Source organism: Drosophila navojoa, chromosome 4, assembly GCF_054131105.1.
Source record: "Drosophila navojoa isolate 15081-1374.11 chromosome 4, UAZ_NAV_1.0, whole genome shotgun sequence".
Classification (NCBI taxonomy): Eukaryota; Metazoa; Arthropoda; class Insecta; order Diptera; family Drosophilidae; genus Drosophila; species Drosophila navojoa.
In genome coordinates, this window is record NC_142892.1 from 5,889,071 (window position 1) to 5,906,923 (window position 17,853).

At 47.4% G+C, this 17,853-nt stretch overlaps 1 protein-coding gene across 10 annotated transcripts in view; it reads left to right on the forward strand.

Moving 5' to 3' along the window:
- Nucleotides 1-17,853, forward strand: part of kst (spectrin beta chain, non-erythrocytic 5 kst) — a 95,091-nt gene that overhangs the window by 74,776 nt on the left and 2,462 nt on the right. For 6 of the 10 annotated variants that reach the window (XM_089259863.1, XM_089259861.1, XM_089259860.1 and 3 more), the window contains exons 3-12: nucleotides 3,383-3,573; nucleotides 3,657-3,824; nucleotides 5,856-5,972; nucleotides 6,042-6,304; nucleotides 6,368-6,497; nucleotides 6,726-6,913; nucleotides 6,978-9,951; nucleotides 10,011-10,150; nucleotides 10,216-11,826; nucleotides 11,893-17,815. In XM_089259863.1, the coding sequence (XP_089115989.1) occupies nucleotides 3,454-3,573; nucleotides 3,657-3,824; nucleotides 5,856-5,972; nucleotides 6,042-6,304; nucleotides 6,368-6,497; nucleotides 6,726-6,913; nucleotides 6,978-9,951; nucleotides 10,011-10,150; nucleotides 10,216-11,826; nucleotides 11,893-17,815 (11,634 nt within the window). In that variant the 5' untranslated portion in view covers nucleotides 3,383-3,453. Of the gene's footprint in view, nucleotides 1-1,274; nucleotides 1,582-3,382; nucleotides 3,574-3,656; nucleotides 3,825-5,855; nucleotides 5,973-6,041; nucleotides 6,305-6,367; nucleotides 6,498-6,725; nucleotides 6,914-6,977; nucleotides 9,952-10,010; nucleotides 10,151-10,215; nucleotides 11,827-11,892; nucleotides 17,816-17,853 lie in introns of those variants that run through there. The other 4 variants (XM_018101028.3, XM_018101031.3, XM_018101032.3 and 1 more) reach the window with 2 other exon arrangements.

Sequence of the window (17,853 nt, forward strand, 5' to 3'; positions counted from 1 at the left end):
ATTTAATTTCCATTTCTCTGGAGGCAAATCCTTAGTGTGGAATACTTGAAACTTAATGTGCCATGCACTGAGTTTTAATGATTTTTCCGGCTAAAGCCTAAAGTTATGCCTCGATTTTTGCCACGTAGGCAAACGGCTCTTTTTACACACACCCACACACATATAGTTAAATAACCTATATGAATATGTATGTATGTATATATCAGTTTGTATGTGGGTAGTTACCTCTCGGAGCGGCAGAGATAACAAAGTTTACGTCGCACCTGCTATCGGCATATGGTAAAGTTTATTGCTGTTGGCGCTATTTGCTGATTTTATTGTTTGGTTTTCACCTCTTTTTAATTGATTTTTCACTCTTTACACACACACCGAGAGAGGGAGTAAGGAGAGAGAGAGCAGGAGACAAAGAACTGTGTAAAGTGTTTTGTTTGCCTAACGATGGTCGCAAAAATGTCTTTTAGATGACCTCAGCAACAGCTTTAAAGATTGGCTTTTATTTTTCATATTTATAAATGGGGCGTTCTCTATGATTTATGGCTATTAAGAAATATGCTTCTATTTATGATCTCATCAATATTCAATATATTTTAATTCTTTAATAAATGGTTTGACACTTGGACCTTGGCCTTTCTCTTGGATTTATGGCAATTGATTAAACGCTTTTTATATCGATTGCATTCGTGTACTAAAAATATATTCGGATTATTATTATTATTTTTTTTTTTGCTCATAATCTATAGATTGACATATGTGCCAGGTATGCGATAAGATAAACAATCTCTTCATCAAATAACTCAGGCCAGGGCTGACAAGTTTGCTTTTCTCTTGTTTGTATTATGAGCTCATTGGAATTGGTTGAAGAGGGCCTATTCATTTCTGCTAAAGAACAAGTCGTGATTGTCTTTGATTGTCTGCCTGGCTAGGCCTTAGAATATACATAGATATAGATCCTACCGCAAACGCAGCTAACGCTTACTCCACAGGTTTGCTTTTCAGGGTATCTTCCTAGTCAATCACTTTTAACTCGAGCACACTCTTAGGCATTTTTGTATGTTATCAGACTTAAGCTTTAGTACAACAGCAGAAATGATAACGATAAATGGAATTCACCATACGCACAAGCTCAAAGTGGAACTCAGCCAAGAATTCGTTTTTGCCACTTTCGTTTTTTTCGTCGGTTTTTACTCTGCCTTAATAGGTATTTTGAATTGCCCACTCGCTCTCGGCATCTGATAAAAAAAAAGCTTTGTTACGCCTAAAAAAGCAGTGAAGAATGCCAAGGCAGTGATCAAACGGCGCGGACAGTGCAAGCAACTTGGCGAAAACTCTGTCAGAAATCGAACTTAGTGTGCGTCGCTCTATAAAATCGAAAAATTATATCCATACAGAGAAATATATACAAATTGTATATATTTTTGAATGCTTTGGCTATAGCTGTCAGTTAAAATTTGCTGTGTGCTGATGCGTGTGTGCATGTGATATACCATTCAGATCAGAACATGGAATATAACAGTATATTACGTTCGAATTTCTCGCGCAATGAATATAAACGTTATATATCGTTTGAACGTCAATCCTTGGGTAGGTTGAACTTGAACCATCTTTTCTAAATAAATATATGCCTAGCTGAGTCATACTTTAAATTACACAATGTCTACCCTAATCTTTGATATACTAGCCCAACAAATACTTTTCAAATAGTCGCTGTCGACATAATGTTATACAGCAGATCTAGCTGTATATAAATATTCTACTCATACGTGACTTATAAATCAGTGTTAACTCTCTTTATATTTCGTGATGTTATTTTTGTTATTGTGCGCTATACGAAAGCTCAAGTATTACGCAATCTGTGGAATTGTCAAGTTGATAAAAAAAGAGGAAAAAAACATATGAGAACTCATTTTTTACTGTTGTTGCTATATATTAATTGCTGATAACAGGGCCATATTACGGCATAGACAGGAATGTTAGAGGTACTTTTCTTGCCGATTTTCCATGCCCTAATCTACAGTCTTCGGCTCTATCATAGTGTTAAAATAAGGCCATTGACTAATCGTCGAATAGTATTGTGACAAAGTTTACTTTAGGAAATAAGTATGACGCTGCTCATTAGATCATCTAAGTAGTAGTTGAATGAGTTGCTTTGGCAGATACACGCATATAAATTAGAAAGGTACGACTTAATGCAATAACAATTAAAAATAATTTGCCGATGAGAATTTCAGCTATGAATAATCACTTAAGATAATTTCTAATAGCTACACCCAAGCCACACATTTCTTGCCAAATTTGGCAGCATTTTTATGGAACACCTCTACCAATAAACGAGTCAATATTTTACTCACGCCCACAATCGCGCAGCGAATCATTTGAATGTATAATTGCCAAAACAGTTGGAAAGTCAGCCAAATTAGCTTACAGTTTGAGATGCGTCAAGTCAAATTGAAAGACTTCAAACTGTTGTAGCTCTAGTAGAAAATATTCCTTAAATAATATAAAAGAAACCTCAAAATCTTGCTTAAATTTTAGCTTATTTGTAAATCAATTTTATAAAACAGATATTTCACTTCTGAGACGACAATGAAAATGTCTTAGCTCGAAACAAGGGCATTCATTGAACCAAACCCGTATGCTTGCAAATTATCTGCTTACAGGTAACGCCAGATACTTTCATATATATAAATTATATATGTATATACTTGTGTAAATATATGTACATATGTATATGTGTATATACAAGCTAATGCCCATTAATTACTTTGACTTGCGATAAGTGGCAAAAAAAAAACAACAGAAAATACTGTGTGGAGGACTGTTCTTATCGAACCAATGCATAGAGCTGTGCCTACTTATTGGTACCAAGAGGCCAATGGTTCAAAAATATGCCATTGGGCATAACAAGCAACGAAATACACTGTTTGAGAATGAGAATGGAGTAGAAAAGCTTTTACAGAAATAAAAGAAAGTTACATTTGCAAATCTTTCAGCTGCATTAAGGCGGATAAAATGGGTTTCAGTCCGCTATCGAGACTCAGTCTAAGAATTGTCATTTGATGCGTTTTAAGAGGCGTACCTCTACTTTGTAGGGGGCGTAACTCTAATCTTTATTCTTACATTAGTTCAACAATTGTCTAAACTCTAAACATTTCTACCAAACCTACAAATGTTTATTTAGAATATAAAATCTCTGTACATTTGAAAACCAATCAACTCATTTGACCAACTTGTTAACAGTGTATAAACACATTGTTTTGCATATATTACCTTGCTAAACGATTTCAGCACTTGCAGGGCTTTTGCTCTTGCTTTTATTTATGTTGTTTATGTTCGACCGTGTGCTAATCCATGTTTTCCCACTTATGTTTTGCGTTTCTTATAGCATCACAATATGAGCCCGGTGGCTATTCATCGCTGCAAGCGTCGTCCTCCAGCCGCGGCTCCACAACCAACATGACGCAGCGCGATGGCATAATGAAGTTTGAGAATGATCGCATTAAGACGCTGCAGGAGGAGCGTTTACACATCCAAAAGAAGACCTTTACAAAATGGATGAATTCGTTTCTGATCAAGGTAAGTTTTGGTCATTGACTGCGAAACCGAAGCGAAGCTTTCACAAGACAAGAGAATGCATTTTATTTGAAATATCATTCTAGGCCAAAATGGAGGTCGAAGACCTATTCACAGATCTAGCCGATGGCATTAAGCTGCTCAAGCTGCTGGAGATCATATCGTCGGAGAAACTGGGCAAGCCGAATAGCGGACGTATGCGTGTACATAAAATCGAAAATGTCAACAAGAGTCTGGCATTCTTGCACACCAAGGTACGTGTGAAAGAGATGTGTGACAGTGAGCGGGCCAGAGAGAGAGAGAGAGAGAGAGAGGTAGAGGCCTACGCATTTGTAGAAAGTGCAAGTCTCTTGAGGCAGCTGCGCGTGGACTGTTGCGTGCTTTGTTTGCCACATGAGTGAGCCATCATACAAAAAAAAAGTCACTTTAGATGCGCGACTGCATAAACCGCCAAAAGCTGCATAACTAACAAATATATGTGTATGTGTATATACATATATATTTAATTACCTTTGCTGGCAATTTTGTAAAATATTTGCATACTTTCTAATGCGCACGCTGCACATTTATATGCATGTATATATATTTTTTATTTAGTTAGTTTCATTAATTTATATATATTTTTTTTTTAGTTACTTTGCTTGCGTTGAGTTTTTGTTGTTTCTCGCTTTTCGTGTCGGCACATTTTCCGCGCACTTTCTTTGCTTGAATTTGATTTTAATTGTGTGTGCAGGCAGGCAGGCAAATGGAATCCATAGATGTAGCCCCCAAGTGCATATACTCAGTCTCTCCGCCTCTCTCTCTCTCTCTCTCTCGCTCTTTCTTACTCACTCTCTATTTCGCTTTTACTTGCCCGCAGCTTAGCGTGCGACATAGTTTCGCTTGGGGGTCTAGCTTCTAGTACGTGTCTCTTGCTATAAGACTAATCTAATTAGAAACAATGGTGCTTTTAATGCACATTAAATGCATGTAATTTGTACCAATTGCGACAACAGCAACAACACAGCAGCAGCAATAGCAGCAACAACAACAACAATGACACTGCGCACACGTCTGTGTCTTGGGCACTTTGTTTGACATAGTGAAAGTTGTTGATTTTTATTGTTGTTTGTAAATACCCTGTAGTCATTCGAATGTGCAAGCTAGGCCATATGGTTAGGAAATTAAATTGATCCCGATCAAGTTTATTGCCTTTGTCGCTGCTAGATAAGCCGAAACAAATATCTTTCTGTGTACTTCACATATTTATTTAATGTCTGTAATTTGGTAGATGAATATACCATAAACTGCCTTCTACATTTTCTATCCAAAAGCAATATTAAATATTAAACATTAAGCCCAAGTACCAGGAAAAATGTATAAAATATTTTATTTTCGAAGAGGCAGAAAAAGAGGAAGAGAGAGAACTGTAAATCTTTCTCTCATTTCCTGCTCTTCCTCACTTTCTCCCCCTCTGGTGCTCTTTGCTTTCGTTTTCCCTAAACTCCATCTCTCACTCTCACATACTTTCCCAGTACAGCATGGCTCACAGTCAGGCATTACCTATTATATCATTTATTTTTGTTTTGGGGCTTGCCATTTGGATTTTGTGACATCGGCATTTATTGCATTTTAATTGGTTTTTCAGCTTGAAGAAGCTCGAAAGCAAAAAGTAAAACGACATTTAACGCACAGCTGAGCGAGCATTTAGTTAAGGATTCTATGTGGCTACCACACACACACACACATGCACACAAACAAACTCACTTACACATACCATTCCAAAGACCCGCCGCCAATGGAACGTACAATCGGTCAAATACATTCTTTCAACTTCAGCTCCAGCCCGCTTAGCCATTAATCAACTTTTTAAAAAGCGACTAAAAGCTGCGTTTTTCTTCTTCTTTTTTTCGTTTTTTTTTTCGTTCATCTTTAATTTTATGTATGCGATAAAGATCAGTCGTAACTTATGCTTTCTTCGCCTATTTCTATTTATCTGTGCCTACCTGTTCACGCCATGACCTACTATATACATAATTATATATGTATATGTATGAACCTGAGACTGAGGTCAAACACCTTCGCTCTGATAATGCGTGACTTGTGGGCCACACAAAAGAGCGGCTCAAGTTTTGTTTTTGCTTTTGGTTCACTTGTTGGCAGCTTTGTGAAACGCGTAACTCGAGATGGGCAGACCCCCGTCATACCTGCATACCTGTCCCACCTGTAATAGAATGCTAATGCAATTGTATATCATTTCTCTTTAACGACGACGACGACAACTACAACAACAACAACAACAATAGGTACGCTTGGAGTCCATTGGTGCTGAGGACATTGTCGATGGTAATCCCAGATTGATCTTGGGCCTCATTTGGACCATCATTTTGCGTTTCCAAATTCAGGAAATCGTCATCGATGTTGTAAGTTGGAATGAAATGAATGAATGACAAGATAAAGAATCAATTTAATAATAATAATAATTTTTGTAGGATGAGGAAAACGAATCCAGTGAGAAACGTTCAGCCAAAGATGCGCTTTTGTTGTGGTGTCAACGTAAGACACATGGTTATCCGGGCGTTAATATACAGGACTTTACATCATCTTGGCGTTCTGGGCTGGGTTTCAATGCGCTCATTCACTCGCATCGACCCGATCTGTTCGAATATAGCACCATTGTCAACTCAAAGAATTCCAATTTGGATAATTTGAATCATGCATTCGATACGGCCGCCAATGAATTGGGCATACCAAGGTAAATGGGCCTATATATAAATATTACTGCTATTTATTGCTATTTCCACTCTTTTTCTATTAGTCTGCTCGATGCGGAGGATATTGATTCAGCGCGACCGGATGAGAAATCGATCTTGACCTATGTGGCCTCATACTATCACACGTTTGCGCGCATGAAGAACGAGCAGAAGAGCGGCAAGCGTATAGCCAATGTAAGTAGGCAGAGAAGACACACCTTGTAATGGGTACTGGGCCTGCTGGGGTTCGGTTGACACTCAGGGTCGGGGGCACAGACAGAAAAAAAAATATAAAACTCTTTGCATGGGTGCTGCAGCGTAACGTGCAAGCCAATCTGGTTAACGCTCTACTTGGCATCCGATCGGGTTGGGTCTAGAAAGTTGTTTAACCGCTCTCTTTACTACCTTCTTCGTCATATTCAGATTGTGGGCCAGCTAATGGATGCCGATCGCAAGAAGATGCACTATGAACGCCTGACCACAAATCTGCTCAGCTGGATAAGGCAACGGATAATAGAGCTGGAGCAGCGTGATTTTCCCAACTCATTGGAGGGCATACAGCGTGAATTGTTGGCCTTTAAGGAGTATCGCACCATTGAAAAGCCACCCAAGTGAGTAGACGAAAATCCTATTCTAAATACAATATCTAAACTATATCTATATCCATGTCAACAGGTACAAGGAACGCAGCGAGATTGAGGCTTTGTTCTTCACAATCAACACACTGCTGAAGGCTTTGAATCAGCCGGCCTATAATCCACAAGACGGGCAGCTGGTCAACGACATAGAGAAGGCCTGGCAGATACTGGAGTATGCTGAGCACAATCGCGAGGTCGCCCTGCGTGAGGAGCTGCTGCGCCAAGAGAAGCTGGAGCAACTGAATTACAAATTCGAAAAGAAATCTGTATTGCGTGAGGGTTATCTGAAGGAAATGATTCAAGTGCTGTCCGATCCGCGCTACTTGCGCCAAGTGGATGCTACGCTGAAGAAACACGAGGCCATCTCTGCTGATATTCTGGCACGCGTTGAACGCTTTAACGATCTAACGGCCATGGCCGATGAGCTGGAGAAGGAGAACTATCATGGCAAGGAGCGTGTGAAGCGTCGTGAGCAGGAGGTCATGGATAAGTGGCGTAAATTGTTGGAGCTGCTTGAGAATCAACGGCTGAACCTTTCGCAAATGAGCAATCTGATGAATCTGCTGCGTGAGATCGCCAGCACGACGGAATCAGTGCGTGAACTGCAGCAGCAGTTCGCCTCCGAGGATGTGGGTCCGCATCTATTGGGCGTCGAGGAGCTGCTGCAGGCCCATTCATTGCAGGAGCTGCAGGTAAACACTTATGGTGAGACGCTCAAGCGCTTCAATCGTCAGGCTTTGCCCTACAAGAGCTCCGAGCACAAGGATGCCGCCATATTAGCCCAGCGGCTGGGTCAGCTGGAGGAGGCTTTCGCTGATCTGTTGAAACTATCCGCACAGCGTCGTGCTCGTCTCGAGGAGGCGCGTAATTTCCATCACTTCATGGAGGACTATGACAACGAGGAGAGCTGGCTGGTGGACAAACAGCGTATCTGCAAAACCGGCATCACGGCCAAGGACTTGCGTGCTGTGCTCTCGCTACAGCAGAAGCATAAGGCGCTGGAGGACGAGATCAAATCACGCAAGCCGAAGTCATCGCAAATGTCGGATGCCGGTAAGCGTCTCATTGGCGAGCAACATCCGCGTGCGAGTGAGATTAAGAGCCGCATTGATTCCCTGGCGGAGCATTGGCAGGCACTCGAATCGCTTGTGGATCTGCGACGTCGCCAGCTCGAGGATGCCGCCGAGGCCTATCAATTCTATACGGATGCCAACGAAGCCGAATCCTGGTTGAACGAGAAAATGGCTCTGGTCAACTCCAAAGATTATGGCAACGATGAACCCTCAGCGCAGGCGCTGCTGCAGCGCCATCGCGATCTGCAGGGTGAGCTGAATGCCTATTCTGGCGATATCCTCAATCTAAACCAGCAGGCCGATAAGCTGATCAAGGCGGGCATTTGCACATTGGAGCTGACAGCAGCCGAGCCGGAGTTGCCAGAAGTCGAGCAAGAGGAGTGGGTCAATGAGACGCGGCTGGTGCCCAAGGAAGTTTGGGAAGATGAGTGGGTCGAGAAGCTGGAGCACAAGAAGGTAACCGAAACCAAAATGCTGCCACACGTGCGTTCGCTCTTCCCCTTCGAGGGCCAGGGCATGAAAATGGACAAGGGCGAGGTCATGCTGCTCAAGTCAAAGACCAACGATGATTGGTGGTGCGTGCGCAAGGAGAATGGCCACGAGGGCTTCGTGCCGGCGAACTATGTGCGTGAAATCGAAGCACGTCCCGTCGCCTGCATTGTGCCCAAGGCCGAGAAGGTCAAGAGCTTGCAGAAAGTCAAGAAGACCATACTCGTTCGTCAAGTGGTGCCCGTGAAGCGTATACGTCCAGTGGTTGTGGCGCCCAAGCCTCTGGTGCAGCGTCGCACCTCGAATCAGAGCATCAACGAGAATGCGGATAGCGTGGAGAAGCGTCAGCAACGCATCAATGCTACCTACGATGAGCTGCAAGAGATGGCACAGAAGCGTCATGCCCTTCTCGAAGACTCCATCCATTTGTTTGGCTTCTATCGTGAATGCGATGATTTCGAAAAATGGATGAAGGAGAAGGAGCGCATGATCAAGACGGACGATGCCGAAGGCGTGGACAATGCCAAGCGTAAGTTTGAGAAGTTCATAACCGATCTGTCGGCCGCCTCGAAGCGCGTCGAGGAGATCGATGGCGCCGTGAACACCTTCCGGCGTCAGGGTCACTCGCAGCTAGACAAGATTATTGGGCGTCAACGTCAAATTCATCAAATCTGGCAGCGTTTGAACAATGCCAAGGCACAGCGCGAGAAGAGTCTGGAGGGCGCTTCCAGTGTGGAGCTATTCAATCGCACCTGTGACGAGGCCAAGGTCTGGATGAGCGAGAAGATGCTCCAACTAGACACGGCCGTCATTACTCCTGACCTGAAAACCGTGCAAGCGCTGCAGCGTCGCCATCAGAATCTGGAACGCGAACTGGCGCCCGTGGAGGATAAGGTGAACCGTGTCACCTATCTGGGCAATTCGGTGAAGAACGCCTATCCTGCAGAGCGTGACAATGTTAATGCCCGCCAGCAGGAGGTGCAGGACATGTGGCAACAGGTTCAGTTGCGCGGCAGCGAGTTGCGTGCACGCATCGAGAGCGAAGTGGGCCAACAAATCTTCAACAACAGCGCTAAGACTTTGCTAGCATGGATTGATTCCGTTAAGGATCAGCTGAATGCCGACGAGTCAGCGAGAGATGTGGAAACAGCAAATAATTTGCTGAAGAAACACAACGATCTGGGTGATGATATCAAGGCACATGACAACGAGTTTGTTGAGGTTATCCAACTGGGAAAACAGCTCTCAGATGGCAAACCTAACATGGCAGAGACAGTACAGCTAATCGAGCGTCTGAGGGCCGAACAGGATGCCATTCATCGTGGCTGGAGCGAGAAGCAAAAGTGGCTGCTGCAGTGCGTCGAGCTGCAAATGTTCAATCGCGAAGCGGACAAGATCGATGCCACCACCAAGAGTCACGAAGCGTTCCTTGAGTACAACAATCTGGGCGTAAGTTGAAAACTCTCAAATCACTTTACCGCAATAGATTAATGTTCTTTTGTTTGCAGTCCTCACTGGATGAGGTGGAAGCCATACTCAAGCGTCATCTGGACTTTGAGAAGAGCCTAATGGCCCAGGACAAGATACTGAAGGGCTTCTCTGACAATGCAGATAAACTAATTGCCAATGATCACTACGACGCCAAGTAGTAAGTGGCTTTATAGTAATACTTGACATTTGCATCCTTAACATTCTCTTCTTTGCCTTTTATAGCATCTCCGATCGTCGTAATCAGGTGCTGGGCAAGCGCAAGGCTGTTAAGGATCGTGCCTTTGACCGCAAACGTTTGCTGCAAGCCTCCAAGGACTATCACAAGTTTGCTGCCGAGGCGGATGATCTGAAAGTTTGGCTGCAGGACAAGACCAAAATCGCTGGCGATGAAAGCTACCGCGATCTGAGCAATCTGCCACGCAAGCTGCAGAAGCACAAAGCCTTTGAGCGTGAGCTGCGTGCCAACGAGGGCCAGTTGCGCAATGTAAACAAAGATGCACAGGCCCTGATTCAGGCCGAGAATCGTGTGCCCGAGGTGGAGCATCGTGTGGCCGATTTGAACAAGAAATGGAAGGATCTGCTAGCACTCTCTGAGGACAAGGGTCGTAAGCTGGAGCAGGCTGCCTCGCAGCGTGAGCACAACCGTGCCATCGAGGATGCCAAGAAGAAGGTGGACGAGCTGGATTCGGCGCTCAAGAGCAAAGACGTGGGCAACGATTTGCGTAGCTGCAAGGATCTGATTAATAAGCATCAAATGCTCGAGTCAGAGATAACCATTTGGGATCAGAAAGTTGCGGAGCTGGTCTCCACGGGCGATGACATGGCTCACGAGGGTCACTTCAACGCCAAGAACATCGAGGACGAGACCAAGGAGCTGCAGCAACGGTTCAAGGATCTACGCGATCCCACCCAGAAGCGTCGGGAAAAGCTAGAGGAGAGTCTGAATTTCCACAAATTTGTCTTTGAATTGGATGCTGAATTCCAATGGATAAACGATCATCTGCCCGCAGCCAAGTCAAATGAACTGGGCCACAATCTGCATCAGGCGCAATCGCTGTACAAGAAACACAAAAAACTAGAGGCAGAGATTAAGGGCCATCAGAGCATGATCAATAAGGCGCTGCTGGCGGGCCAAGCTCTTGTTGCCCAAGAGCATCCCGAGCAACAGAATGTGGAGGCTTTGTGCAAACAGCTGGAGGAGGCCTGGCAAGATCTGAATCTGCATTGTGGTGAGCGTACACGCAAGCTTGAAATGTCCCTGAAAGCACAGCAATATCTGTTCGATGCCGGCGAGATTGAGTCCTGGTTGGGTGAACGCAACAATGCGCTCCGTTCTACCGAATATGGTAGGGACCGCGATTCGGCTGCCAAGTTGCTAACCAAACACAAGACCATCGAACTGGAGTTGGACACATATTCGGGCATTGTCACCGAAATGGGGCACACATGTGCCGCCATGGTGGCAGCCAACCATCCCGATAGTAAAGTGCTTAAAGCCAAGCAGCAGCTTATTGAGAAGATGCTCAAATCCCTACACAAATTGGCCTCACAGCGGCAGATGCGTCTGATGGAGAGTTTGTCCAAGCACGAGTACTTCTTAGAGTCGGACGAGGTGGAGCAATGGATCAGGGAACAGGAGCAAACAGCTTCTTCAGAGGATTACGGCCAGGACTTTGAGCATTTGCAGCTGTTGCAGAATAAATTTGATGATGTCAAGCATCGCGTTGAGGTTGGCGCTGATCGTGTCGATCAGTGTGAGCTGCTGGCGAGGAAGCTCATCGATACGGAAAGCTCCTATGCCAATGAGGTAGAAAAGAGACAGGAACAACTGAGGTAAGCTTGCACAGTATTCAGTTATACAATTATTTATTTAATACTGCTTACCTCTTCTCCATTTAGAACGTCTTGGGACAATCTCTTGAAGCTGCTCAAACAACGCGAACAGAAACTGCATGCTGCTGGCGAAATCCATCGCTTCCATCGCGATGTCGCCGAAGCGCTCTTCCGCATCCAAGACAAGAATGCCGCACTTTCTTCCGAGCTGGGCAAGGACTTGAACTCGGCGTTAGCTCTGCTACGCAAGCATGAAGGTTTCGAGAACGATCTGGTTGCGCTGGAGGCTCAGCTACAAATGCTGGTTGAGGATTCGGTGCGCCTACAAGCCAAATATCCCTCGAATGCTGCTGCCATTGCTCAGCAACAGGATAAGGTCGTGGCCGCTTGGAATGATCTGAAGGAGCGCTCAACGGCACGTGGTGATCGTTTGGCTGCCAGCTCCGATTTGCAAACATTCCTCACAGATGTGCGCGACATTGTGTCCTGGTCGGCGAATCTGCGTGCCGCCCTGCAAGCCGAGGAGCACGTGAGTGATGCAGCAGGCGCCACAGCGCTGAAGATACAGCACGATGCGATCTATGGCGAGATTGAGGCACGTGAGGATAAATTCCGATACCTGAACGAGCTCAGCGATTCGATGGTCCAAACGGGACACTATGCGGCCGCCGATGTGGAGGAGAAGTGTGCGGCCATGTTGGATGAACGACAGAAGCTGCATGCGGCCTGGAACAAGAAGAAGATTATGCTGGAGCAGAAAATCGATTTGTTCTGCTTCCTGCGCGATGCCAAACAGATCGATAATCTATCCAGCTCACAGCAAGCGGCACTCAGCAGCTCCGATTTCGGTCAAACTGTGGAGGATGTTCAGAACCAAATCAAGAAGCACGACGAGTTCGAGCGTGTCATTCAGACGCAAGAGGAGAAGGTGGCATTGCTGCAAGAGCATGGACGCAAGCTAATCGAGCAGCGTCACTACGATAGCGCCAATATACAGACGATACTGCAAGGTGTCCTGGCGCGTCGCCAGAAGGTAAAGGATTTATGTGCTGTGCGTCGTTACAAGCTGGAGGATGCTTTGCTGTATGCCAAGTTTGTGCGTGATTGCGCCGAAGCAGAGTCGTGGATCAATGAGAAGCAAAAGAAATTGGAAGCGGATGCGGCCAACTATGCCGAGGTCACCAATCTGGATGAGAAGATCAAGAAGTTGCAAAAGCATCAGGCCTTCCAGGCCGAAGTAGCTGCCAATCAGGGCCGCATCAAGGAGATCCAAGACACGGGCGTCATACTGCTAAGCAAGCAGCACGAGTCCTCGCCAGAAATCAAGCAAGCCATTGAACGTGTGGTGGCCGCCTGGCAGGGTCTGCTCGCCGAGCTGGATCAGCGTGGACGCGGCCTCGAGGAGGCCCAAGACATACTGGAGTTCAACAATCAGCTGGACAAGATCGAGGCCTGGATACGTGACAAGGAAATGATGGTGCAGGCCAGCGACACGGGCCGCGATCTGGAGCACTGCAATGCACTGATGCGCAAACTGGACGACGTCGACTCGGACATGCGTGTGGATGATCAGCGTGTGAAGCACATTAACCTATTGGCTGATAAGCTGATCAACCAGGCACAGCTGCCGGAGGATACGCAGAGTGTAGACAAGCGCCGGCGCGACTTCAACCACAATTGGCGCCAGCTTCAGGGTGCACTGAACGCATATCGTGCACTGCTCGGAGGAGCCAATGAAATCCATGTCTTCAATCGCGATGTGGACGATACGGCGGAACGAATTGCCGAGAAGGCGCTGGCCATGAGCTCCGCAGACACGGGCCGTGATTTGGCCGCTGTCGAAGCACTGATCCGTCGCGAGGAAGCGCTGGAGCGTGACATGTCCGCCGTGAAGCAGAAGATCGATGAGCATGAGGCTGCCGCCGAGTATCTTATTCGTAAATACCCCGAACGTGCTCAGGTTATTGAGCGTAAGCTTCAAGAGCTGCACAAGTCCTGGGGCAATCTGCAGAGTCTGTCGGTGAAGCGGCAGAGTGTGCTGAACGAAGCCTTTTTGGTGCACAAGTTCGTGTCGGACGTTAGGGAGCTGGAGCTGTGGGTCAATGATATGGTAAAGAAAATGAACGCGACCCAGGCGCCATCCACGATCAACGACTGCGAAACGCAGCTTGAGCTGCACCAGGAGCGCAAAGTGGAGATCGATGGACGTGATCTGGCTTTCGTGGCACTGAAACAGCACGGCGAGCAGCTCATCGGCCAGACCAACCAGTCGGACAGTGTGAAGCAGTATCTGCAAGCCCTGGAGGAGTTGCATCAGACGCTGCACGAGGCGTGGAGTGAACGGGCACGTGACCTCACCGAAGCCCATCAGCTGCAGTTGTTCAAGGCTCAGGTGGAACAGGTGGAGATCTGGCTGGCCAACAAGGAGGCTTTCCTTAACAACGATGATCTAGGCGATTCCTACACAGCTGTGGAACGTTTGCTTAAAAAGCACGATGCCTTTGAGAAGCTGCTCGATGCAGATCATGTAGATGCCTTGCAAAAGTTTGCCAATAGCATACTGGAGGGTAACCCGAAGGATGGAGATCTGATTAGCGAGAAGTTGGCCTATGTGCTGCGGCGCAAAAAGAAGCTACTGGAGCAGTCGGCCGAGCGTAAGAATCGACTCATGCAGTCACTGCAGCTGCAGGAGTTCCTGCGCAGTCTCTATGAGATTGATCGCTGGCTGGTGCAGAAGCTGCAGGTGGCCCTGGATGAGAATTACCGTGAGCCAAGCAATCTGCAGAGTAAAATTCAGAAGCACACGGCATTTGATGCCGAACTGTTGAGCAATTCGCCACGGGTGCAGGCCGTCATCAGTGAGGGTGAGCGTTTGATTAAGGGAGAGCACTTTGCCAAGGATGAGATTGCGCAGCAGGTACAGCTGCTGGAGGGCGACTGGGCCAAGCTGAAGGCCGCGTCCAAAGCCAAGAAGGAGAAGCTACAGCAGGCATATGAAGCACTGGCCTTCAATCGCAGCATCGATGAGTTCAACAACTGGATGGACGATGTGGAGGCACAGCTGTCTAGTGAGGACTACGGTAAGGATTTGGCCACGGTTAGCAATCTGTTGAAGAAGCACGAACGCCTCGAGGCCGACGTGGCGCACCATAACGAACTGTCCGATCAGCTGAAGGTCATGGACGAAAAGTTCTTCCAGATGGATCATTTCCTCAAACACGAAATCCACGAGCGTGCAATGGCTGCCATCAAGCGGTACAATACGCTGCATGAACCGATTACCATCAGGCGCGAGAACCTCGAGGATTCGCTCAGTCTGCAGCAGTTCCTGCGCGATGCCGAAGATGAGCTCCAATGGCTGGCCGAGAAGCAGCTAATTGCTGGCTCCCAGGATCTGGGCAGCAGTCTGTTGGCCGTGCAGGGCCTGCAGAAGAAGCACAATGCCCTGGAGGCAGAGCTAACATCACAGGAGCCACTGATCCAGGCGCTACTGCAGCGTGGCCAGCAAATGATACGCGACAATCACTTTGCCAGCGAGCAGATTCAATACAAATCGGAGCTGCTGCAGAAGCAACTCGTGCAGTTGCGTGATTTGGCTGCAATCAGGCGTCTGCGTCTGCTGGATGCCGTCGAGAGTCAACTGTTCTATGTGGAGGCCAACGAGGCGGATGCCTGGATGCGTGAGAAGCGACCGATTTTGGCCAGCAGCGATTACGGACGCGATGAAATGTCCGTGCAGACGCATCAGAAGAAATTGGAGGTGTTGCAGCGCGAGCTGACCTCCTTCAAGCCTTCCATCGACAAGGTGAACAAGCTGGCAACGGGCCTCATTGAACGCAATCACTTTGACAGCGCCAATATACAGGAGAAGAACGGCGCCATCACGCAGCAGTATGCGGAGCTACAGCGTCTGGCCAAGGATCGTGAGCAGCGGCTCACCGAATGCAAGAAGCTCTTTGAATACCTGCGTGAGACAGAGGAGCTTCACGAATGGGTGGGCGATCAAATGACTGTCACAGCCAGCGAGGATTATGGTGAGGATGTGGAGCACGTGGAGCAGTTGATGCTAGCCTTTGAGTCCTTTGTGTCCAACCTGAATGCCAACGAAGCACGTGTCGAGGCATGTCTGGAACGGGGCGATCGCCTCATACAGGAAAACAATCCCTATCGCAATTCCATCAAGGCTAAGCGAGATGAAACGAAACAGTTGTGGGATGAGCTCAAGGATTTGGTGAATGCACGCCAAGATGCACTTGCTGGAGCCAAACAGGTGCATGTCTACGATCGCGTGGCTGATGAGACCATCTCGCTGATAAACGAGAAGGATGCCTCGCTCATCTCCGAAGACTATGGACAGGACTTGGAGAGCATTCAAGCGCTGGGACGCAAACATCAAGTATTTGAGAGCGAACTTGTCGCCATCAAGGAGCAGGTCGATTCAGTGCTAGCCGAAGCTGCTAAGCTGGGCGAGATTTATCCCGACGCACGCGAGCATATCGAAGTGAAGCGCGATGAGACAGTTGAGGCCTGGACGGATTTGAAGGAGAAGACAAATGCGCGCAAGAGCAAGCTGAATCAGGCTGAACAGCTGCAATCGTACTTCGACGAGTATCGTGATCTGATTGCCTGGATCAATGAGATGCTGGCCAAGATCACGGCTCCGGAGCTGGCCACCAGTGTGGCGGGCGCGGAGTTGCTGCTGGCCAGTATTAAGGATCACCATGCCGAGATCCGTGCACGTGACGAAACCTTTGCCAACTTTACGGCCAACGGACAGAAGCTGATCAAGGAGAAGCACTTCCTTGCCCATGAGGTTGAGGACAAGATAAAGGTGCTGAAGTCCCGTCATGATCTGCTCGAGCATACGCTACAGCAACGTAAGGAGATATACGAGCTTAATCTGGACACACAGTTGTTCCTTAAGGATGCAGAGATCCTGGAGCAATGGATCAGCAGTCGCGAGCCGCAGCTGAAGGATGCCAAGCTGGGTGACTCTATACCTCAGGTGGAGGATTTGCTGCGTCGCCACGAGGACTTTGAGAAGACTGTGGCCGCCCAAGAGGAGAAATTCCAGGCGATTAAACGCATTACGCTGCTCGAACAGCGTTTCCGCAAGCAACAGGAGAACGAGAAACTGGCCAAGCAGAAGGAGAAGGAACGTCTTGAAAAGGAACGCCTGGAGCAGCTCAAGCAAAAGGAGCTGCAGCGTCTTAACGATGAACGTCGTCGGGCCGAGAAGCAGCAGGAGCATCGCAATAATGCCGCTGCCCAAGAGAAGACGCCCATTTTCTCCACGCCCATGGTGACGATCGGTGGCGGCAGCAACAACAGCGGTAGTGCACCAGGTAGTGCCGCTCAGTCGCCAGCTATATCACAAACACAGCTGCGTCCACCCTTCCAGGATCAGCATCTGGAAGAGCATCTGAGCCTGCAGAAGAGCAGCTCCAGTGGCATCTTCGGCGATCGACTGAGACGTGGCTCGGCCGATGCCAATGTGAAACGTGCCGAGAGCATGAAGGTTCAGCCCAAGCAGGCGAAACGTACGCCATCCTTTACTACGCGTCGTCGTGCCCAATCCTTCCGCAAGAACCAAAAGGGCGAGGGCTTCGATTTGCCGCCCGTCGAGATTCAAGGCATGCTTGAGCGTAAGCATGGTCTGCAATCTGGTGGCAAAAAGGCGCCCGTGCGCTCCTGGAAGCAGTTCCACACAGTGCTGTGCGGTCAATTGGTGTGCTTCTTCAAGGACGAGAATGATTTCCTGCAGCAGAAGACGGCCACGGCGCCAGTTAATATACTGGGTGCCAAGTGCGAGCGTGCCGATGACTATACAAAGAAGAAGTATGTCTTCCGCCTAAAGTTGCCCGACGGCTCCGAGTTCCTTTTCGAGGCACCATCACTGGACATTATGAACGATTGGGTACGCAAGATATCCTTCCATGCTAGTCTGCCACCAAATCTACAGCTGCTGAGCTACGACGAATCGATGAAGGTGAGTTTGAATAAGATAATGAATAGCAAACTGATTTA